General features: G+C 32.7%; 2 protein-coding genes across 3 annotated transcripts; one reads left to right on the top strand and one right to left on the bottom strand.

The window, feature by feature from the left end:
- The first annotated feature begins 1,201 nt into the window (after positions 1-1,201).
- LOC143593792 (protein ABA DEFICIENT 4, chloroplastic-like) lies at positions 1,202-3,123 on the top strand. Its single transcript, XM_077073302.1, has 5 exons — positions 1,202-1,436; positions 1,517-1,617; positions 2,065-2,193; positions 2,716-2,804; positions 2,880-3,123. Exons 1-5 carry the CDS (start codon positions 1,202-1,204, stop codon positions 3,028-3,030), a joined length of 705 nt encoding a protein of 234 aa, XP_076929417.1. The 3' UTR covers positions 3,031-3,123.
- Positions 3,124-4,118: 995 nt separating this feature from the next.
- Positions 4,119-6,197, bottom strand: LOC143593794 (small ribosomal subunit protein eS7-like). Of its 2 annotated transcripts, none has more exons than XM_077073305.1 (6): positions 6,139-6,197; positions 5,668-5,756; positions 5,513-5,586; positions 5,295-5,418; positions 4,480-4,662; positions 4,119-4,396 (listed from the first exon to the last, which is right to left on the bottom strand). In XM_077073305.1, exons 2-6 carry the CDS (start codon positions 5,740-5,742, stop codon positions 4,277-4,279), a joined length of 576 nt encoding a protein of 191 aa, XP_076929420.1. In that variant the 5' UTR covers positions 5,743-5,756; positions 6,139-6,197; the 3' UTR covers positions 4,119-4,276. The 2 variants fall into 2 exon arrangements, with proteins under 2 accessions (XP_076929420.1, XP_076929419.1); XM_077073304.1 differs by having other exon boundaries at positions 6,143-6,167.
- Between the last annotated feature and the right edge of the window lie 18,117 nt (positions 6,198-24,314).

The raw sequence follows: 24,314 nt of genomic DNA, 5'->3' as shown, positions 1-24,314 counted from the left end.
AACATGTGTCAATGCAGTGGTACTTTTATGGAAAATGACATGGATAGAGTTGGACTCCACCTGAAACATCCAACTATAGTGGGAGGATAATGTTGATTTTCTTATTCTTACGTTGTTTCATTAACTTTTATTAATTAAAGTTTGTTTGTCTTTATAACTTTGAATTAAAAATACTCTTTCTTAAATGAATGATAATTGTTATTATATAATACTTTTATTATAGTATAAATGCTAATTCCGTTGTTTTAATATAAGAGTAGCCCTAATTTCCTGATTATTTGGAGAAAAATAGGTGAGATGAATGAATGTCCGTCTCTCTTCTCTTGTATTGTATCCATATAATTAGTTTAGTTGTACTTCCTTCTCTTTCTTGCACACTACTACCACTTCCAAAATCCTTTTTCTTTAATCATATATATATATATATATCTAGATGAAGACTAACTTATTTCCATTCTCATATTCTCTGCTTTTGTTATGGCTTTCTCTTCTTGCCTTTGCCACCATCAGTTGGCACTCAAGGTATGTGTTTCTTTCAAATATCATCATTTATCCATTCTTTGTTATATGATCTGGGTATTAGTTATCTTTGTTTAGTGTTCATTTATCCAATTAAGTTGCTTATTTTGAATTTTGATGTTTCAGTTTCAATATCTCTTAGCAACTTAGGTTCTTAGATAAGGGGTCTGCACAATCTTGGACTGTTCAATAATATATTCAAACATTCGTCTAAAACTCAAACCAAACTTCATAAAAACAAGTATAAATCGAATCGGTTTGGTAGTGCTGTAATTGAGCTGAGTCGAACTGAGCCAGATATAAACAGTTTGGTTTTCGTTTTCGTTTTTAGTTTTCTCATCTGCGCAATTTTTGGGCCGAAGTGCAAAATTTCCAAGAATATTTCATTTAGGCCTATTTTTTTTGTTAATTTATGATCAATTGATTATTACACTTTTAGTTCTACAATTTTTGTACACCCTTAGTTAGTTTCTTATGAATTATCTAACATTAAAAATTTAAAAATATTATCACTCAATTCAATAACAAAATTCTGGGTAACAACAGGTTTGGTTCAGTACATGCAAAACTGAAACCGAAACCAAATCGTAAATTCGGTTATTTCTGTTCGGTTGTGTCAGTTATTTCTATTACAGTAGTAGGAGTATAGCTGTATGATAACGGGTTTTAAACTGCAATATAAATGTCATTACCTTTGATTTTTGTCTCGGGCCTAATTACAGGTTTTCCTTTATTTCAGATTAAGCACTCGAAAACCACATTCACTCTAAAAGCAGTGAACTCTGAATTATACGGTGTTCATATTGGATACAAGGTAACAAGTGGCTGGAGTTTTAAGGGCGGATCACGGGCCATTGTTGTAGCTAACCCGAGAAGGTTCAATCTGCATAGAAAGAGCATATGGTTACACGCATCATGTAATTTTTATAGTTTGAAAACGTAAAACTTTAACCGGGTATCTGTTCAATGCAATGTGACTAAGTTATGGTTTGTGTAGGGTTCACAGGTCCACAATCAGCGGGAGACGCTTTTACGTTAGGAACTGCAGCTGTTCTTCCGTTCTACACCCTCATGGTTGCAGCCCCGAGAGCCGAATTGGTAAATTAATTCAGTCTGGTTCGATCGGGTCAATCATTTTGGCTCCAAAATATTGGAAATTAGGGGTGAAATCTGTCACGAAACATGAATAATACAGTTTTGGTATCCTGTATAGTTAAATGAGTCGTGTTCGGGTTGACCTATTTAATCCGTTTAATTAGAGAAATCAGCATGTTAATAATAGAATATTAAAATTTAAAAAGTATATTTTATAGGGTCAACACGGGATACACAATTTTACATGTATCGGCTAGGGTTAATTTATTTTTAATAAAAATATATGGGTGGTGTTTGGGTTCATCAAACCTACCGACCCAACATGAATGTCACCCCTTGTTTCAATACGGTTATTCTAATCGAGAAGAACTTATCGGTTAGAAATTTTCTTAATGGAACCAAAGTTTGTTGCAACAATGTTATTCTAATAGCAATGCATATGTGGTGCAGACTAAAAAGTGCATGAGAAGTAGCATACCATATGTCGTACTCGGGGTTTTATACTCATACCTTCTTTACCTCTCGTGGACACCAGATACAATCCGATTAATGTTTGCAAGCAAATACTGGCTTCCAGAGGTCTGGTTCTATATTGAACATGTCCCTATGTATCATGATACACACATTTGGATATGTCATTACAAAAGACTAAATTATTGCGAGAACAAAAGAACAAACCTTATCGTCTTAACTTTTTTCTAACAATGGTTCAATTTTTTTAAAAATTTACATTTTACATGTTTTAGACAAAAAGAAAAAGAAAAACCTTAAAAGTAATTTGTTCATACCTTCTTTTTTCACTTTCAGACGTTTACTATCACATGTGTAGATATGCGTAGGAAACATCCATACACATGATCCGCATAATCTACATGTGTGTAGGGTTTATAAAAACTAATTTTGTGTTTTTTTTTTCGAATGTTTAAAGGGATGAATGAGCATTGCATTGCAACCTTTTTTTTTATATAATTTAAAAGATGAATGACTAATTTTGTTGTACTTTTTTCTCGCAAAAGAAAAACTTTTGCCTAGATTTATCCACTATAAACATATATACATGGTTATAACTTATAACATTACAAACGATTTGTTTATTGGCAGCTTCCTGGAATAGCTAAAATGTTTTCAAACGAGATGACTTTAGCCTCGGCTTGGATCCACTTATTAGCTGTTGACCTCTTTGCCGCAAGGTCATGTTTCTTGGTTTACCACTTGACCATGGCTCGTACCAAATGCTAACCCGAATTGAATTGTTTTGTAAACAGGCAGGTGTATGAAGATGGGTTGGAGAACGAGATTGAGACCCGGCATTCGGTTTCTCTCTGTCTCTTGTTCTGTCCAATTGGAATACTCATTCATGCCATCACCAAGGCATTCATCAACATATCAAGAGAATCAAAAACCGATATTCATTGATGTTTTGTTTACTACCTTAAAAATTAGGCAAGTGTTGATGTGTAGATCGAAATCATCGAATTTTGTTCATACTTTAATCTAATTGGTTATGGATTTGGCATAGTTGTTTATTGCTCAAAAAAAATGAGTCAAATAAAGTTTGTGAAAAAAGTGTATCGACACTGTCATTACATCTAGAGTTCATTGCTCCCGTGGATCATTCGACGAGTCTGAAGAGCGACATGAGCCCACCAACATAGTCCACAGGTTCGAACCTGTTCCGATACCATGTAAATTGTTTGAAGAGTACTTTCTAAAACAGCGACCTATAAGTCTAAAACAACATGATTAAAATGCATTAATATAGCCGGCCATGTCTCTAAAAGTCACACTCATGAACAGCAAATTATTTGGTGATAAATTATAGATATGGATGTCTTAAATACATGCAATTTTAAACAAATAAAAATAGTACCTTAGTTTTCAAACAAGTCAAAATTTGATGAAATGACTCCAGGTATGCAAAAATGCTTAGGGTGATCGGGGTGGAGGTTTGGCAAAGAAAATGCGCTAATGCGAGACTCCAACCACCTCTAAATGCAAAGAAAATCGGGTAAGGGAACCCTAAATGAAGGAGAAGATAGAGAGATTAAGCGCCTTCCTATTCTTTAGAAAAGAAAATTATTTCTTTCCTGCACCACTAATAATCAATAAATCTTCATACACCCTGTGATCGGTTTGTCGTTGTCCATAAATCTTAGTCCACCTTCCCTTAATACCATTATCTAGATACTTATTTTATTATGCTATAAGGTGATTTGTATAAGCAGCGTTTAAAATAAATAGTCAGCCTTCATCACATTTGTAAAGAGTTGATAAGTAGAAGCTTCACTAATTTTCGAATACCACCAACATTTTAAAGTAGCCTAAAAACTCCCGATTACCAACATTAGGTTAAAAGAACACAAACTGAAAAGATATATTAGTTATAAATGGTATTATTTATAAGAAAAACAAAATAACAACATACTCAGATGTTGTGGAAGGGTAACATATAGAAATTGCTTCATGAATATGTTGCATAAACAGCATAATTTAGATAAAAGAAATCAAGAAAAGATCATAAAATGCAAGTTCCACAACCAAACTTAACAAAAACCTGAGCACAATCTGAACATCTTTAAGTCAAACATCAAAATGCACCACAGAGTTGCAGCATTTCAAATGACAAGAACAAAACTGAAACAATTAAATAACTAGAGATCATTTAAGCCTCGGTTATCGGATACTCAAACACGATATCTTTCCCACAGAGCTTCTTGTAAACTCCTCCAAAAGTCTCCAGCTTGTACTCGGTATCATTTCTTGCCTTTGGGTCCAAGAAGATCTATAACAAAACCATAACAATAAACAAATATTACAAAACAAACCATTAAAAACATCAAAGTTTAACCAAACTAATTAAATCACCTTAATTATTTTGGACCCGTCAACTCTGTATCTGACACGCTTTCCAACAATCTCCGCAGGGTACACAATATCCTCCAGCATGGCATCATGGACAGCCGTCAGGGTACGGTTACGTGGCCTCTGAACAGCTGAACCCTTTTTAGGTGGCGGGAGCATCCTTCTCGTTGCAATCAGAACCACATCCTGCCATTATATTTTTGCTCATTTTTTAAAACTTTGAAAAATAACATAGGGAAACTAACAAACTTGATGTGTATAAATAAACATTTACGTAAAAACTGAACTTTCGGTAATCTTTTGCTTTTGCGTGTAATTCTAACCAAAGGGCCAAACCAAATTTATGGATTGTTAATGTTAACTTTACTGTTTAAGAAATTTATAGGAGTTCAATATATAAGTATACTCAAAAATTTTAGCCCAATTGTAAAATGACTAACTAAATATTAATTAACAAAAAGATTTAGACCCAAACTCTTTATATTAAACCATTTATTCAGCCCAGTAATTCCTTGCTTAAATGACAACCAAAAATACTGAAACCCAAAAAAAGGGACAGTTTTCAAAACCTCAATAACTGACCCATGCACACCACATAGACTATTTACCCATTTGGTTAAACAAGTAAACACATCAAACCGTTGGTCAAGATTACCCTCCAAAGAGCTTATGACTGTTTAGCATTTCTATTACAACCCTCAAACCCGTTTGGCACGCTTAATCATGCCAACCTGTTTAACTTAGCTGTTAAATAGGTTAGTTACGGTCCAATGGTTCGACCAGTCAACCAAACACCGCTACGTAACAATAAAGTGTACCTTGCCGCTAAACTTCTTCTCAAGCTCTCTGACAAGCTTGAGGTGAATCTTGCGGAACGCTTTCCTTAATCTATAAGGAACATGAATCACCACCGCCTTTCGGTTTCCAGAGACATCAATTTGCCTAAAACAAGTTATTAAAATAATAATGAACAACAGTGACAATCATGAAAGCAAAATCAAATAAACAAAAGTGCAAATAGAAAAGCGACACTCACGTAGCACTGTTAATGTAAAGATCCTTCAAGTCACTCTTAAGGTCTTGGTTTGCGTTTTCCAAATCAAACAACGCCTGCATAAACCATTATGATTTAACGATACAAGCATCATAATAAAAAAAAATGCAAAACGCAGGTCAGCAAGTAAGAAATACCTGAGCAACGGAGTCCTCGAACTCGGTGGGTTCGACATCCTTGTCCTTCTGAATCTTCTTCCTTGAAGTGTACATTTTGCAGGGTCAAACTAATCATCGAGGAATAACGATTCAAGGTTAGTAATAAGTTTCAACTCAAATACTTTCGCATACACATACAATGCAACTAATAAGAAGAGATTACTTAGGTAACAAATCCAAATTAAATTGTTAAAAAATGACTAAACAGATTACTGCAAATTAGAGTATAGAGTGCAAAAACATCTATAAACAGTTGTTAAATAATCAAATAACCCTAAACAAGTAGAGATGAAACCTGGGTTAAAAAAATGAAAAATAAATTAACAGAAATTTCTACTAAACCAAGATAACAAAAAACAATCAATCAATATAGTTAAGGACATATGAACAAGTAATAAAAAGTGAAGATTAAGGACGAGATTTGGAAAGAAAAGTAGAAGGAAGATGAACGCACAATGGGGGATTCCGGATGGCTGCTGGGAGGAATCGGCTGAGAGGAACAAGAATAAGAATATGAAAACCCTAACTCTATTATAACCTTATACTCCTATAACTTGGGCTTGGGCTTGCATCAGCTCCATACAGTGCTTCGATGTTTTTTAGATCACCATGGGATTGGGCTGAACCTCAAATATATCTATCTATAACATATATAAACGAAACCCATAAAATCCTACGTGTCACGATATGGTTGCTCATTCCTTTTATGGAAGCCACTAGATTGTTTGATTTTTAAATGGAGGCCTCTCATTGATTTAACCCAAATCCATGGGTATGGGTCTTACCAAAACCAGAGAGCTCTTAAACGAGTTATAACATCTCATTATATTAAAAATTAGTCTCATCAAATATTTGATATGAAAATCCTATAAAACAGGAATATACCAAAATTTAATATCTAATCTAAAAAGAAAAAGATATTATTTATAATTAATAAACAATTATATAGTAAAAAAACATAAGTGGGTCATGGGTCACCAAATCCAGATAGCTTTTAAACGGGTTATAGCATATCATTTGTTTATGAAACCCTTTCATCATCAAACCCTAAGTATATTATTAACTTTCTTACAATAAAGAAAATTAAAATCCAAAAAATAAATATTAAAAAACAAAAATGTAAAACAACCATTCTCTCAAGTCATTAGATTGTTTTATTTGTAAATGAAGGCTTCTTACGCATTTGACCTGAATTCACGGTAAAGGTCTCACCAAACCCAAATAGCTCTTAAACGGGTTATAACATTTCATTATATTAAAAATTAGTCTCATCAAATATTTGACATGAAAATCCTATAAAATAGGGATATACTAAAAATTAATATCCTATTTTGTTTAAAAAATATATTATTTATAATTAAGAAACAATTTTATAATAAAGAAAATAAACGGGTAATGGGTATCACCAAACCCAGACCCAGATAACTTTTAAACCGGATTATAACATATCATTTATTTGTGAAACCATTTTATCATCAAACCTCAAGTATATTAATCAATAACTTTCTTATAGTAAATAAAATTAGAATTCAAATATTGTTACATATATAAATATTAAAATGAATAATGTAAACAACTGTGTGTATATATATATGTGTGTGTGTGTGTGTTTAAGTTTAGAAGATAAGTCAAGTTATTGCGAGAAGTGTGAGAAGTTAATCCAGCTAATCATATTTTTTCTTTTCTTTTTCTTATTTAATTAAATATAGGGGTAGAATGGTAAAACTTCCTACATAGTTTATATGGAAACTATTACTGTTATTTTTGATCATTTTAATATGTATAAACAAATATTTTATTTGTACCTGTGTATTTCGTAAATCACCTAAATGCAAAAAAGTAAATATATTATCATACACATATTACAAATAATTGAAATTGGCAATAATGTAAATTGTTTTTACATACAAGAAACAAATTACCTATACACATGGATAATTTCATTTTCCTTTTGAAAGTATACATTATAAAATCCTTTATAACAATCAACCAAATTAAGAAACAAATTGAATACACATGTTACATAACCATGATATTAAACCAAAAAATTGTCAATTAACAAAACATTTGATCCGAACAAGGAACTTTCGAATATTTGATCTTTTAGTGTTCAGGTCTGAAAGAATCTTAGCCACAAATATTACCCTTAAACTCAACACTCATGGCTTGTACTTTGTTGAGTAATCTAACATACCACACTACCAATTTTGTTTTCACATGAAAGTCTCCATATGTTTTTTTTTCCCTACATCTTTATAATTTCTCGTGTAGCCCATTTTAACTTTTACCAATTTGGCATCCAAGAATCCATCGTATCCTCCCTAAAATGCCTTAATGACCATTAGGTATCTTACTGTCACACCCCAATCTAAGGCGGAAATGCCGGGGCGTGATCCGATTGCTCACAGCTCGAAGATACTATCATAAATAAAATGTGACAATATCTAATTAATTATTTTAATTCAAATGTACACACAATAATCAAATACAACAAAACAATTCAATTAAATAAATACAATCAATTAAATTTAAGTTTATCCTAAATATAACCTATGGTCTTGACTACATATCCATACTTCAATCTAAGCAACCTGTATATGCGTAGAAAATAGAGTTTGTCAACAACACATGTTGAGTGAGATGATCACCAATTTTGAAACATTAAATAATAGCATATATATATATATATAGTTGATAAATGATAAATGCGCAAACCAACCATGTGATAATAATCAATCGAATCATAACAAACATGCATATAACCAAATCGTGTGTGCCAATGAAATCGTTGCCAAGCGAATCGAGCATTGATTACAATGATTAAGGTTGTCGTTTTACCTTTGCCAAGAGAATCGGGCTCCGGTTACTAAGACGGTCGTATGATCATACTAATGAGAACCCTATACAAGGGAATATGTTGGACCTCTCCGAAACGTTATCAAGTAAACAATTAAACATGTAGCAACTAGCAAATAGCATTCAACTAATATTCACACAATGATTATATTTGAGATTTTGTGTATATATATAGATAGAAAATATGAATAAGTACGCATATGTCCCCAAAACATTTGAAAACAGTAGATAAAAAGGGGAATGATCAAACTCACCTTAGACAGAAGGCAAGTGATTAATAAATTCGACAAACGAACTAATGATTTAAGCGAGTCGTCCCAATACACGTCCAACGAGATTAATGATAAGAATCTGAAACTTTGTGATATGAAACTATAAATAAAAACAAACTTAATACCGCTGGAATCAATCCAAACGGATGAGTAGAACTCTAGTTATGTTGATTTTAATGTTTAAACGAGTCGAGTCTGACCAGAATCCGAACTTCGAGTTGGGAGTCGGGTTTTGTTCAGAACCCTTAAAATTTAATTACGAGAAGAAAAGTCTTCTGGACCGAACATTGAATCTGACCAGAAGTATGAGAAAACGAGAAGTCAAAGTTGTTGACTGTTTTACCCTTTATCGGGTTTTAAAGCAATTGACCAGTCAATACCCTTCAATCTCAGAAATTGATTAAAGGTTATTGACTAGGGAATATGTATGAACATTTTTACAATTTACAACTTACCCGAAAAGTGAAAGGATCAAGAGATATAACGAGTCAAAGATCAACGTATAAGCAAAGTCAAACGTCAAGGCTTGTGTCTTTAACGAATATGTAAAAACCGAAGGGTTTGAGAATGAGCAGAGGTAGGTGACGGCTGGAGGAGATGTAGTAGGGTTAGGTTAAGGTTTACAGTAGGGAATTATGATGTGTTTATATAAGAATAGCTAAAACGAACCAAATATGGGCTTTTTGGCCGTTTAAGCAAGTATATGCGATTTAAGGAAAGAATCTTCGATTTATTCACAAAGATCTGATCTTGGACAAGGGAAAACGAATTAGGAATGGTATTTTTGTTGTATGATGTTTACTTGGACCTTAATTCACTCAAACATGCCTAAAATAAACGATTTTATACCTTAAACGAACTAGAAAATGAACTAAGGCTTAAATGATCTGTGCAGGTACCCCGTCGCGCCGCGCAGCCACAATGGGTAAAGTTTCTTTTTTGCATTTGTAGTCCCTGTAGTTTGGTGTATGGTCTTTAAATGCACTTTTTGATGAAATCATTAGGATTTAAACGTTATTTAAAGTACGAGGGCCTAAAGTGAACATTAGGAATTTAATACTTATAAAGATTTGATTTTTGATTAATAATAGTGATCCAAAATATTCCCGGGTCGGGTTAAACGTAAATGAATACGATTAGAAAAATTCGAAATGTTACAGTCTCCCCTACTTTAGGGAATTTCGTCCCGAAATTAAGGAAAACCAAAACATCATCGTTTTGAAAATAATTTATACTTTTAAGGAAAATATCATAACATATAACTTTCAATAACCGAAGCAACGCTTCGAATGGCAATCCGATAAGGGCACTTATGTATAGGATGTACCAGCGGCGTATGCACCATGTCCTTATCATCTCATCATTCGTACTGTTACCCAAGCTACCTTAGGTTCTAAATCATGAGACACAATTGTACGTATTATGATTTCCATGCGAGGACTTGGATAATTATGTTCGCAACCATAATTACTCTTTGTAACATTTCGAGTTTTTATCGTATTCGTTCATTTCACTTTATCATTGTACGAACCTATTTCGGATCCAAATCTTTAATAAAACCTTGCATTTATGAGTCATCTAGTTTCCTTGTATTCACTTTAAGCCCTCAATGTTTTAATGATTGTTTATTACTAACTATAACAAAAATAGTTCATAAATTAATCAAAACCAAACTATAGGGACCTTTATTGCACAAAACTGAAACTTGACCCACCTGGACGCCGAAGCGCCGCGCGGAGGTGGTCAAAAGCTGGCCACACAGCGCTATGGTGCTGCTGCACAGTCAGTTCGCGCAGAATCTGAGTTCATTTTCGTTTATTAGCTCGTTTTTGGTATAAAATCGGTTATTTTCGGCTTGAATCGTGAGAATTAAGGGCCAAGAAATTATTTTATAACTTAAATATATGTCCTAGTTCGTTGCTTAACCATCAAGATCATATCTTTTGATTTTATTCAGTGATTTGATCATAAAAGACTTATTTACTTGCTTAACAGGCCAAAACGTCCATAATTGGTTCGGTTTAACCTTTTATTATATAAACAAGCCTTAAACCCTGCCACAAAACTTTACCTAAACCCTAATCTTTATCCTCTAGCCGTCCATACTCTCTGCCTCTCTCAATTCTCTTCGGTTTTTGGTGTTTCGTTGAAGAACCGTTCATTAAACGGTTGACTTTGCATGCTTAACGACATTTGACTCGTTATATCTCATCATTCGTGCATATTCTGGGTAAGTTGTAAACTGAGTTTTCATTCCTAAACGTTCACTAGTCGATAACCTTCTTAGATTGAAGGGTATTAACTGGTCAATTGCTTTAAAACCCGATAAAGGGTAAAACATTCAACAACTTTGACTTCTTGTTTTCTCATGTTTCTAGTCAGATTCCACGTTCAGTCCAGAAGACTTTTCTTCTCGAAATAAAATTTTAAGGGTTCTGACCAAAACCCAACTCCCGACTCGAAGTTCGGATTATGGTTAGACTCGACTCGTTTAAACGTTAAATTGACATAACTTGAGTTCTACTCATGCGTTTGGATTGATTCCAGCGTTGTTAGGTTCGTTTTTACTTATACTTTCATACTGCTAAGTTTCAGGTCCTGTTGATTATCTTCGTTCGGCGCGTTAATCAGAAGACTCTTTATTTTATTTTTAATATCGTATTAGCTCGCTTGTTATTAAGGTGAGTTTTGTCATTCCCCCGTTTTCACATATTTTCAAACGTTTTGGGGGTGTATACGTACTTAAAGTATTTATATTATACATATCTTAATCATTAGCAAACGTTTTATTGTGTGTGAATTGCTAGACTTAAATGGCAAATTGATTACTTGTTTAATTTGCACATTCGGAGAGGTCCACCATATTCTTATTATAGTATGATCATACGACCATCTAGTTTTAACCGGCGCCCGATTCGCTTGGCAATGGTTCGCTTGACACTTTATTTGCTCATTGGTTTGGTTTATTTACCACTTTATCTACGTTTTGCTATCTTTTCATATTACATATTATTGCAAAATTTAATGACTTGCTCACTCAAATTATTTGTTGACAAACCTATTGTATTTTCTACGTATATGCAGGTTATCGTATGAATTGAAGACTTGGAGTTTTGGATTGCTATATGAGACCATAAGACTTATCAAGAACTATTTTATTTTAATTTAAATTATGGATTAGTTCTTTTATTGTTATGGATTCTTGTTGATTGAATTGCTACTTTTGGATATTTTGGTTATTTGAAATAAAATCAATTATTAGATATTGTCAGCATATTTTTGCATGATAGTCACCTCGAGCTATGAGCAATCATGCTCACGTCCCGGCATATCCGCCCTAGGTTGGGGTGTGACACTCTTATTGTCGGATGCTCCGCATAACTTGTTTCATCATGTGGTTATAAAACATTTAAAATCATCATTTTTTAAGGAAACAAATGTTTTGAAACAAAATTTTTAAGAGAAAACAAATGTTTTGATAATTCAAAATATAGTTTCAAATTAATAAATTTTTTTCTAGTTAAAAAATAAAAAAAACTGTGAGATTTCGAAAACCTCTTTTCCTTTTAAAAGTAAAATTTTTGAAAACTGAAGAAAATAGATTCGGCGAAACAGATGTTATTGTGAAAATTGAGATTAAGGAAATGAGATAGAGATACAAGATCCTAATAGATTAATTTCGATAACGGAATTTTACTTAGGGGATGAATTACACAAAGGTTTAATTTATAACAAATAGTTAATGGCATGCGGAGTTCTTAAAGATCGCATTCTTTAGTAATGAAGTTCTTAAGATTGAAAATATAAGTTTAACAAAAATTTTGGTGAGTTAAGTTTAGTTAATTTAAGTGCTTTTGAGTTTAAAGAGAAGTTAACATAGCTTTTCGAGTTTGTGGTTTTGAGATTTGATTAATTTGATTAAAATATTCTAGAATACTATAATAGTTATTAATTTATAATTTTAAATATTAATGATAATGCGAAAATATACCTATTTGATTTAAGTTGTTTAATAGATTAAACTGGGAAGCGGATATTCCCGAATCACCGAGATAGTCCTATACCAATTAAATCTTTAAAATTATATAAAATGTAAAGTAGTAATTAAATTAGATTAGGTTGAGAATTCGTGGATTTTTCCTTTTTCATAAAATCGTTATAAATATTAGGGAATATGTAAATTGAATTATAGATAATGGAAATTTAAGTAAATAACAAATTTTAAATTAAAGTAAAGCATAAAATAAGATAAATGCGAAACAAAAAATGCATGAACCACCATGACTATTCTAAAACTACGAATTTATCATTTAAAACGTTCAAGATTCTCAAAAAAAAAATCAAAGTAGGGAGTTGAAATATTTACGATGAATGTTCAATCCAAAGGTCAATTTAATAATAAAAGTTAAATTAATTAATGAAAAATTTTTAATTTAAAAATGGAAATTAAATTTAGAGAATACATAATTTAGTTTATAATAATAAAATTTACAATATTTGAATTTTAATAATGAAGATTTATAAAGTAGAAAATAAGTTGTGAAAACCATCATGATATTGAGGAAAACAAGAGATAATAAAATATTTATAGTTTAAAGTTGATGATAAAGATTTAAATATACTTAGAAATTTATAGTTTGAGGATATGGATATAAATAAGAAAATATAATTTAAATAATATTTTAACGGATTTGAGTTAGTATAAGATTTCTTGTTCGGTGTATTTTAATTTTATCGAGATTGGCGGTTGTTCGGTTAACGGAATATAGCAGCGAACTCCTTGACGATTTTGGTAATCGAATGGCAATTACGGGAAACAGGTGAACGACGTTGATTACGACGATTTCCTAGAGAAGACATTCTACAAGGACCAAGGATGAAATTTTAATGAAATGATAGGTAAGTTGTGTGAATAAGTTGATATGAGATAATGGGGATGCGTATGTATATGTATTAGTATTCGTGAAGACTCGAGGACGAGTCAAGAATTAAAATAATATGTATGAGTTTGGAGCATTTAAGTAAATAATGTTTTATAGAATTTTCCAAAAATAAAATAACCAAGCATATCAAACGAGTTGACCTCCCATGAGCTTTCCATGGCAATTTGAATGACCCAGCTAAATAAAACAACATAAGTTTGTGAATTGGCCTCCCATGAGCGTTCCATGGAATTTGTTGGCCCAATTCAAATAACTAGTAATAAACAATTGAGTTGGTCAGCCCATGAGCGTGTACATGGCATTTAACTGACCCAACTAATTAACGAATTATCGAATCAATGAAGTTGTTCGGACCATGAGCGTTACATGGCATTTAACCGACTCAACTAAATATCAAATCAACGAATCAAATATAAATAGTTGGTATATCTCGGGAACCACCCCGGACGATACGTTCCAACCCAAAAATCAAATCGAAAATGATTTAAGAAATGAATAGTTTGAGTGCCCATGGATTTCCATGGATTTTTCACCCAACTAAACATTTAAAATAATTTAAAACATAATTTGGAAGTATAACCATTTAGCCGATTACGGGTACCACTTGAAGTTATGTGGTTGTACGAGATTTGTCATACCCCCCACGCTTCAAGGTGAAAGAGCAAAACACGGGTATTCTTAAGGAATTTCCCACAATAAAATATAATCTACCAAAAATTAAGATGATTTAAAAATATTTTGAAAGTTGAGGCATAACCTCGGAATTCGTGTGTGTGCAACAAATAAACAGGATAAATACAATTTAAATAATTAATCTAAGCAAGCTGTAAGCAATTTATTTAAATAACATATAAGGCAAATCAGATTAGCAAGTATAGGGTTCCTAACATACGTCTAGGACAATTTCTAACGACCTATCTTATAACATTCGGCTCTGATACCAATCTGTCACACCCCAACCTAAGGCGGAAATGCCGGGGCGTGATCCGATTGCTCACAGCTCGAAGATACTATCATAAATAAAATGTGACAATATCTAATTAATTATTTTAATTCAAATGTACACACAATAATCAAATACAACAAAACAATTCAATTAAATAAATACAATCAATTAAAGTTAAGTTTGTCTTCGATATAACCTATGGTCTTGACTACATATCCATACTTCAATCTAAGCAACCTGCATAAGCGTAGAAAATAGAGTTTGTCAACAACACATGTTGAGTGAGATGATCACCAATTTTGAAACATTAAATAATAGCATATATAATATAGTTGATAAATGATAAATGATAAATGCGCAAACCAACCATGTGATAATAATCAATCGAATCATAACAAACATGCATATAACCAAATCGTGTGTGCCAATGAAATCGTTGCCAAACGAATCGAGCATTGATTACAATGACTAAGGTTGTCGTTTTACCTTTGCCAAGAGAATCGGACTCCGGTTACTAAGACGGTCGTATGATCATACTAATGAGAACCCTCTACAAGGGAATATGTTGGACCTCTCCGAAACGTTATCAAGTAAACAATTAAACATGTAGCAACTAGCAAATAACATTCAACTAATATTCACACAATGATTATATTTGAGATTTTGTGTATATATATAGATAGAAAATATGAATAAGTACGCATATGACCCCCAAAACGTTTGAAAACAGTAGATAAAAAAGGGAATGATCAAACTCACCTTAGACAGAAGGCAAGTGATTAATAAATTCGACAAACGAACTAATGATTTAAGCGAGTCGTCCCAATACACGTCCAACGAAATTAATGATAAGAATCTGAAACTTTGTGATATGAAACTATAAATAAAAACAAACTTAATACCGCTGGAATCAATCCAAACGGATGAGTAGAACTCTAGTTATGTTGATTTTAATGTTTAAACGAGTCGAGTCTGACCAGAATCCGAACTTCGAGTTGGGAGTCGGGTTTTGTTCAGAACCCTTAAAATTTAATTACGAGAAGAAAAGTCTTCTGGACCGAACATTGAATCTGACCAGAAGTATGAGAAAACGAGAAGTCAAAGTTGTTGACTGTTTTACCCTTTATCGGGTTTTAAAGCAATTGACCAGTCAATACCCTTCAATCTCAGAAATTGATTAAAGGTTATTGACTAGGGAATATGTATGAAATTTTTACAGTTTACAACTTACCCGAAAAGTGAAAGGATCAAGAGATATAACGAGTCAAAGATCAACATATAAGCAAAGTCAAACGTCAAGGCTTGTGTCTTTAACGAATATGTAAAAACCGAAGGGTTTGAGAATGAACAGAGGTAGGTGACGGCTGGAGGAGATGTAGTAGGGTTAGGTTAAGGTTTACATTAGGGAATTATGATGTGTTTATATAAGAATAGCTAAAACGAACCAAATATGGGCTTTTTGGCCGTTTAAGCAAGTATATGCGATTTAAGGAAAGAATCTTCGATTTATTCACAAAGATCTGATCTTGGACAAGGGAAAACGAATTAGGAATGGTATTTTTGTTGTATGATGTTTACTTGGACCTTAATTCACTCAAACATGCCTAAAATAAACAATTTTATACCTTAAACGAACTAGAAAACGAACTAAGGCTTAAATGATCTGTGGAGGTACCCCGTCGCGCCGCGCGGCCACCTAGGGTGGTCCCGTCACGCAGCGCCCAGGCCACAATGGGGAAAGTTTCATTTTTTGCATTTTTAGTCCTTATAGTTTGGTGTATGGTCTTTAAATGCACTTTTTGATGAAATCATTAGGATTTAAACGTTATTTAAAGTACGAGGGCCTAAAGTGAACATTAGGAATTTAATACTTATAAAGATTTGATTTTTGATTAATAATAGTGATCCAAAATATTCTCGGGTCGGATTAAACGTAAATGAATACGATTTGAAAAATCCGAAATGTTACACTTACAACATATTCCTTCTATATAAAGAAAAATAGCATCTGAGTGAGTAGAATGCTAACAGAATAAAACTTACAGATCAGTTATAGATATAAAGTTAAGGATTACCATTTTGTGACTGTTTTCATGCACACCAGTCTTCACAATAAAAGTTTTATCATCGAACATCATAAACACATCTATACATGCAACACCTTTCCATATCATCATATCCCAACACAACTCTACATGTCTTTATGAATATTAAAGTTCACATCGTACCTTCCTACACACAGATCATCTATTAACTAAGCAGTCACATATCGTATATGTTTAGCATAATCATACACATACCATCTAAATAAAACCTTACTTGGATCATATATTATTCTCATACTAGGTGCATATCATGCATACATATCATCAATCTACCTACACTAATTATCATACCACCTGCATAGATCGCATATACTCATCGTATAATCTACGCATATCATCTACACAAAACCGACAAAACTACAAATTTAATACACTTACAGACCACAAAAAAAGGATTATTTAAGTGCAAACCCTAAAAATAGATTAGAAGTAAACCTGAAACAAGGATTATGCATGAGATAAATATGCAAAAATGTGTACCAACACGTATATACATACAACACCTTCCCAAATCATCGTATCCCTACACAACTCTAAAGGTCATTATGAACATTAAAATTCATATTCTATTTTCCTACACACAAATCACTTATTACCTGCACAGTCATATATCATATATGTTTAGCATAATGGCTACTCATACCATCTATATAAAACCCTACTCAGATCATATATGTTTGTATTACTTGCTACATATCATACACACATATCATCAATATTCTACAGCCTCATAAATTATCATACATAGATCACATATGGTCATCATCATCAATTATCAATCATCTATCATACCTAGTATAAAATCCCACCAATAGCAAAGCTATAAGTAGGGTCTGGGGAGGGTGGGATGTAGGCACACCGTACCTCTATTCAATAGAATAGAGAGGTGGCTTCCAGAGAGACCCTCAGCTCTAAAAATCATATGTATGGGAGAATATAAAAGCAATCAAAATTCAACAGTAATATAATTAATAATAACACTTAGTAATAATAATGATAATAATATATAGATATACTGAAATAATAAAAATAAAAAACAACGAAGAAACTACATAATATATGAAAAGAAAATAACATAATGGCGTGTGAACAAAAATAAGGTAAAGGGAAGCCTCCTAAGGTATTACTTTCTCCCTAAAAGTCATTAACCTTAATTCTACGTCTCCAAGAATTCTTATCCTCAACCATGTCCTCAGAGAGGTTTAGTTCTAGCAAATCATGTCTAATCCTCTCATCCCAAGTCAATTTTGGTAAGCCTCTACCCCTCCTCCCCTCTATATTAATGTTTTCTACGGATCTAACAGGATTCGTTGTCTGCCTTCTCTTCACATGTCCAAACCATCCTAGTCTCCACTCTCTTATTTTGTCTGATATGTTAGCTACCCCTAATCTCTCCCGAAACACACTGTTTCTTATTCGGTCTAGCCTTGTGTGCCCACACATCCAGCGCAACATTCTCATCTCTGCTACCTCCATTTTCCGCTCGTGTGCCTTCTTGATGGCCCAACAATCTGTTCCATATAACATTGCAGGTCTAACTGCGACCCTATAAAACTTTCCCTTTAGTTTAGTTGGGAATCTCCTGTCGCACAATACACCTGTGGCTGCTCTCCATCTACACCATCCTACCTGAATTCGATGGGCCACATCACTGTCTAACTCCCCATCGCTTTGGACAAACGATCCAAGATACTTGAACTTCGTTACTTGTGGGACTACTTGCCCTTCAATGGTGATCTGGATGTCCTCATTGTCATTTACTCCACCGAAAACACAGTGGAGGTACTCCGTTTTAGAGCGACTGATCCTTAAACCTTTTCTCTCTAAGGTTGTTCTCCACTCCTCTAGTCTCATGTTTAGATCTTGTTTTGTCTCGGCAACTAACACAACATCGTCTGCGAACATCATGCACCACGGGAGTGTCTCCTGAATCATCTTTGACAACTCGTCCAAGACTACTACAAAAAGAAAAGGGCTCAACGCTGACCCCTGGTGAAGGCCTACCTCCACGGGGAAGAGGTCAGTATCCCCCACGGGCGCATGACACTTGTAGCACTCCTGGCATACATATCCATGTTATCTCTATATATTTCCTCGGGACCCTTCTACCCTCCAGGATTCCCAAAGCACTTGGCGTGGCACACTGTCGTATGCCTTTTCTAGGTCAATAAACACCATATGAAGGTCGCGCTTCTTCTCCCTATATGAAGGTCAATAAACACCATATGTTCATCATATTATCTACAAATATCATCTACACAAAACCGACAAAGCTACAAATTTAACACACAAATAGGCCAAAAATAAGATTATGTAGGTGCAAAATCTAAAGGTGTAAAGTAAACCTAAAGCAAGGATTATACATGAGCTAAATACACAAAAATGTGTACCAACACATATATACACACAACACCTACCAAAATCGCCATTTCCCTACACAACTCTACATGTCATTATGAATATTAAATTTCACATTCTACTATGAATCCTACACACAGATCATCCATTACCTACACAGTCACATATTGTATATGTTTAGCATGCTTCCCACACATACCTAATTGTAACTATAACATCCAAACTTGTTGTTTACAATTGAAAACCATAAAGTCACGTGATATTCTTGCACTAAATACGTATTGTGTAACAAAAGTTCTTAACAACTAATTTCATGCTACGCATACCTTTTCAATGACATTTAACCTTTATTTTTGTATTACCTACACATGCATGAACGTAAAAAAGTATCATTATCAGCAAAAGAAAATTAAAAATAAAGAAAGTAAAAACAAAATCCAAATCATTATGAACGCAAACATAACCCTATACTGCCTCGTCTTTTTCTTTGTATATCTCAAATTTCATCTTTACACCAATAACCATTTCCAAAAACAAAGTAAATTCTAAGTGATTCCGATGATTCAATGCCACTATCACAATTCAGTTCTTCACAAACACAGTGACGGTTTCGCTAAATGAAAATGAAGGGAAAAAATTGAAATTTTGAATGAATAAACTAACACCAAAACATAAAACACATGAAATTGGACTGAGAAGCATAAACCCTAACATTTTCTACCAATGATTAATATCAAACTAACACATCGCTAAAATTTCCTACATTGATTCAAACAAATAATAATAATAATAATAATAAATTGACTAAACAAAAGTGGTCCTTTAACCACCGATTATTTTCAAAATAACATACATCCATGATTTCCTACATTAATTGGAACACACAATACAAGAAATAAGATTTACAACATTCTTCTAACCTTCGTAATTGTAGATTCCTACACCGACTGTTGTTATGGCTTCACCTCACCTGCTGATGCTCTTAAAAAACCCTAAAATTCCCCTTTTATAGAATCCCGATGAATGAATTTCTGCAAATGAAGGAAAATATGAACAATCAATTGATTTTTTGTGAGATTGACTTGCTGGAGTTGTTAGGTGTTGATTTTGGGAATAAGTAATTAGTCATGAGTGGAGTATTAAGTTTGGGATTTATAATTGTCAGATGTTGAGTCTATTAGCTACAAAATTACTATACTACCCTTTTTTGTTAGAATTTCATTAAATCATTGAACCATTAATTACAAATATGCCATAAGTGATGTAGGCGATTGATCCATCTTAATCAAGGGCTATAAATGACTTCTCGTACTTCTCACAATAACTTGACTTCTCTCCTAAACAATCCTATATATATATGTATGTATATAATTTGGCTAGGAGAGTGTAAAATGTGGGCCCATGAAACAAAAAGTCTAGAAACATTAAGGAATGATTACTTTTTTGCATACCAAATGACAATAATGCCCTTAAAAATTGGGTCGATCAATATTGTTTATTAATACTAGTTTTGTGTGATTATGGATAAATTTGGAAATTGGCTAATAACGTTTGAGAGTGGACATTTGTAATAGAACAAATAAAAAAGGAAATATGGACACTTCTAATGGGACGGAGGGAGTAATACATATCAGTTTTAAATTTTGTACTTTTTAAACTCTTCAATATTAAACCCAAAAATTATAACAAAAATGTTAATACATTTTAGTTATAGATTTTTTTAGCTTATAATGTCTATATTCTACCATATTTTACGTCTTTCATGAAGGTTAATCTTGAATTACTAATAAAGTTAAGAGTTTATTTTGTTATATTTATTGAATTGTAGTAGGTTTAGGAAAAAAAAAATTCTTGGAGAACAAGTTTAGTAACTGTCTTGGATGGCTAGTTTAGTATATATTTAAATAGAGGTGTAGGTTATTGTTTATTTTATGTGTCAAGAGGAGTTTCTTCTCCTTGTATGTTCATGATAAGTTCGTTTGATTATATGAAAAGAGTCACGGGTTGTCACCCAAACATCTCGTATTCATTTGTTTGATCTGATTGTTTGTTCTGTCTGGGTCAACAATTGGTATCAGAGCTTAGGTGTGACATTCGTGACAAAACCGGATACACCTCGGTATTTACATGACGAATAAGCGATTAACCACTTATTGTGTATCAAACAAACAATTAACCAAACGGGTTTGGTTATGACCCGGATATCTCGGGGGGGGGGGGGGCATCTATAAGTGATATAAGTTTAACATAAGCCAACATATTGATATTATAGCCTTAGTACGACAGCAAAACCAGTTAAACGAAAACATACTCGTTTAATTACCTGCTATGATTTTAATCGCGAAAGATAGTTACGAAACAAGCATTGTATCATCCGTTAAGCCGAAAAAGACTTACAAAACACTTGTTGGGGAATTTAAGCGATACGTGAAAATATTTTGGATTTTTACAACCAAATGATATGTTTTTCTAAATTTACAATGAATTAGCCGAAAAACACTCGTTTCCGCATTGTTTGTCGTGCCCGATATATTTTTAACGCCAAAAACCGAACCCGAAATAAATTTGGACTCGGGGTTTCACGTTCGGGCACACAAACCGAGAAAATTGGGCCAATATGAGGCCCATGGGGACTTCCTGTGACGCCCGGCTAAAAACTATCTTAATCCTGTGACTAATGTAACCGTGCTTATGTAAATAAAATAATATAATAAATAAAGTGACATTATTTTAGTCCAAAAACTCCAAATATGTGTGATATATTTATTTATGTTCGAAAAGTTAAATTTTGTCGTGTAGCGGACACTACGCGAAACGAACACCAACGACGATTTAAAAATAAAAGTTAAATGTCCAAAGTATTTGGAATAACTCGAAAAATTATTATTATGATAAAAACATTAGTAATAAGTTATAAACTTATTTTAAGAAGGTTCGGTTAGAAATATTTTAAAAAAAATAGCGGTTCAAGAGCCAGTGTCGGACACTGTATGAACCCGAAACCAACCACCACCAAAATTTACTTTCTTTAGTCCATATTGTCAGGAATTCAATATCAGATAAAATCTGATAGAAATTATTAGGATCAGAATTCGTTTGATTAGCTAAAGTTCGTTAGACGTTAAAACGGAAACTTAAGATAATTGTTTAAAAACCCACTAACACAAACCCCACCCTACCTCCACTCAAACCGTCCCCAAAACACTTGGTTTTTCAAAACATCTAACTTGGGGCCCTATTAAAGAGATGACTAGGATGGTATAAGGATGCTTGAAAAGTGTCCAATTCTTCAACACACATTGCCATTTGTCACCCATCTTTCACATATAATTATGAACAAGCCAAGTTAAGTTAACACTCCAACCTCTTTTCCTTCTCTCTCACCGTCACCTCCACCCTACCAATATATTTTCACCATTTTTCATTCTCCATTGTTGATTAATTAAAAACCTTGAAGAATCTAAGTGTTGGGACTATTTTGGAAGCCTTTTAGGAGCAATTTAAGAGCTTTAAAGCTAGGAATACACCAAAAACTCATCACCATCTCTATTTCAAAACCCCAAGGTAAAACCCACTAGATTAGATTTTTAATCCTTTTAAGATTAGTAAAGGAACAAAAAGGTTTGTTCATTCATACTTAGATCCTTCACACAAAGGAGAAATCACATCAAATCAAATATAAAAATGGAACATGGGTAATGTTTGTGTGTGTGTGTCACGTAAGGTAGTATGCATGTGTGCATACATGTATATATTTATATACATGCGTACATGTGCATTTAATTTCCATTTTAATAATTATTGATGTTGAGAAAGAAGCCGTGAGTATGAGTGGGAGTGTTTTTCATGCTTATACATATTGAAACTTGGTTTATGATCTAGACGTTCAAATGTGTTAATCTTAATATTGTTTTGATAATGTTATTGAAAATCTTTGATGGATGATATATACAAAAACTAGAGTACTTGAAAAGAAAACAACATAATAATGAATGTTTATATGGAAAACCCACATGAACATAAGAAAATGTACAACTTGTATTGCATAAAGTACTTATTTACATGCATAGTTAAAACATGCTCAAATTTCTTGTTAACAATCTTGATTAGGAACTAAGATTTTAAAACTTCTTATATGGCCATAGAATCTGATTTTAAGTGCTAGTAAAATCACACAATAAGTACTAAATGATTAGTCAAATTGTTATTACTACATGAAGCTTGAACATGATGAACATGTTTACTTTTAGTTAATTGAAAATATAATTATATGACACATGATTAAATTCTAGAAAAATTTTGTGTTTTATAAGTTTAAAGTGATTATATTTGGTGCATAATGTGTTCAACATGTTTAGTTTTGCTTAGCTTGTTAGTCGGTTGCTTAAACGGTCAAAAAAGTTCGACCTTTTAACATGAACCGACATAATTTTCGGGACTATTTTAGAACAGCCCCTAAAAGCTAAAAATAATATACATTACTCAAAATAATGTATATAACAAGGACAACTTGGTAAAAACTTGATCCTCGAAAACCGACACGAAAACGTTAAAATTTTCGTTTCCGTGAAAATTATAACTAAAATAAGAAAGAAGTTGTTTTTATAAAATAACTAATTAAAATTATATATTTTTAGCTAAGAAGTGTTTTCTAAACTTTAAACAATGATTTTTATAAACGAAAAGTTAACCGGTTCGTCGTTAAACACGAAACCAGGGAAAACAACCTTAGAAATATAATATTATAAATCTTGTACTTTATAAATAGTCCTCCAAATAATAATTGCTAGAATATAAATTTAGATAATATTAAATAATATAACATTATTTTCTATAATAATAATAATAATAATAATAATAATAATAATAATAATTGTGGTGTTATTACTTGATGCTTGTATTTAGACATACAAAATTTGCTAGTAAAAAATTAAGTTATACTACTTGTAAGTTAGACTACTTGTATGCTTGTGTGAAAATATGAATTGGACTTGAAACAAACTAAAAGTTGCCAACGAGTCTTTCGAACTTGAACTAATAAAAAGATAAAAAGAAACATTTTAAGAAAACTAAAACGTTTGTGTGAAATATTTTAAGTTGAATGAACAACTTAAAATGCATAGATTATTAAAAGCGTGTACTATAT

This window comes from Bidens hawaiensis, unplaced genomic scaffold (genome assembly GCF_021521415.1).
Source record: "Bidens hawaiensis isolate Kalapana, Puna unplaced genomic scaffold, B.hawaiensis_p1.1 tig00042806_1, whole genome shotgun sequence".
NCBI classification, from domain to species: domain Eukaryota; kingdom Viridiplantae; phylum Streptophyta; class Magnoliopsida; order Asterales; family Asteraceae; genus Bidens; species Bidens hawaiensis.
Note: the sequence above shows the minus strand (reverse complement) of the source record. Positions and strands in the feature narration are given on the sequence as shown.

What these genes read in the sequence shown, in the direction of transcription:
- LOC143593792 (XM_077073302.1), top strand. Translation starts at nt 1,202, where the DNA reads ATGTCATTACCTTTGATTTTTGTCTCGGGCCTAATTACAGGTTTTCCT. An exon ending in CATATGGTTACACGCATCAT is followed by an intron (nt 1,437 to 1,516) that starts GTAATTTTTATA and finishes TGGTTTGTGTAG; the next exon opens with GGTTCACAGGTCCACAATCA. An exon ending in CAGCCCCGAGAGCCGAATTG is followed by an intron (nt 1,618 to 2,064) that starts GTAAATTAATTC and finishes TATGTGGTGCAG; the next exon opens with ACTAAAAAGTGCATGAGAAG.
- LOC143593794 (XM_077073305.1), bottom strand. Translation starts at nt 5,742, where the DNA reads ATGTACACTTCAAGGAAGAAGATTCAGAAGGACAAGGATGTCGAACCC. An exon ending in CTTTACATTAACAGTGCTAC is followed by an intron (nt 5,419 to 5,512) that starts GTGAGTGTCGCT and finishes AACTTGTTTTAG; the next exon opens with GCAAATTGATGTCTCTGGAA. An exon ending in AGAAGAAGTTTAGCGGCAAG is followed by an intron (nt 4,663 to 5,294) that starts GTACACTTTATT and finishes ATATAATGGCAG; the next exon opens with GATGTGGTTCTGATTGCAAC.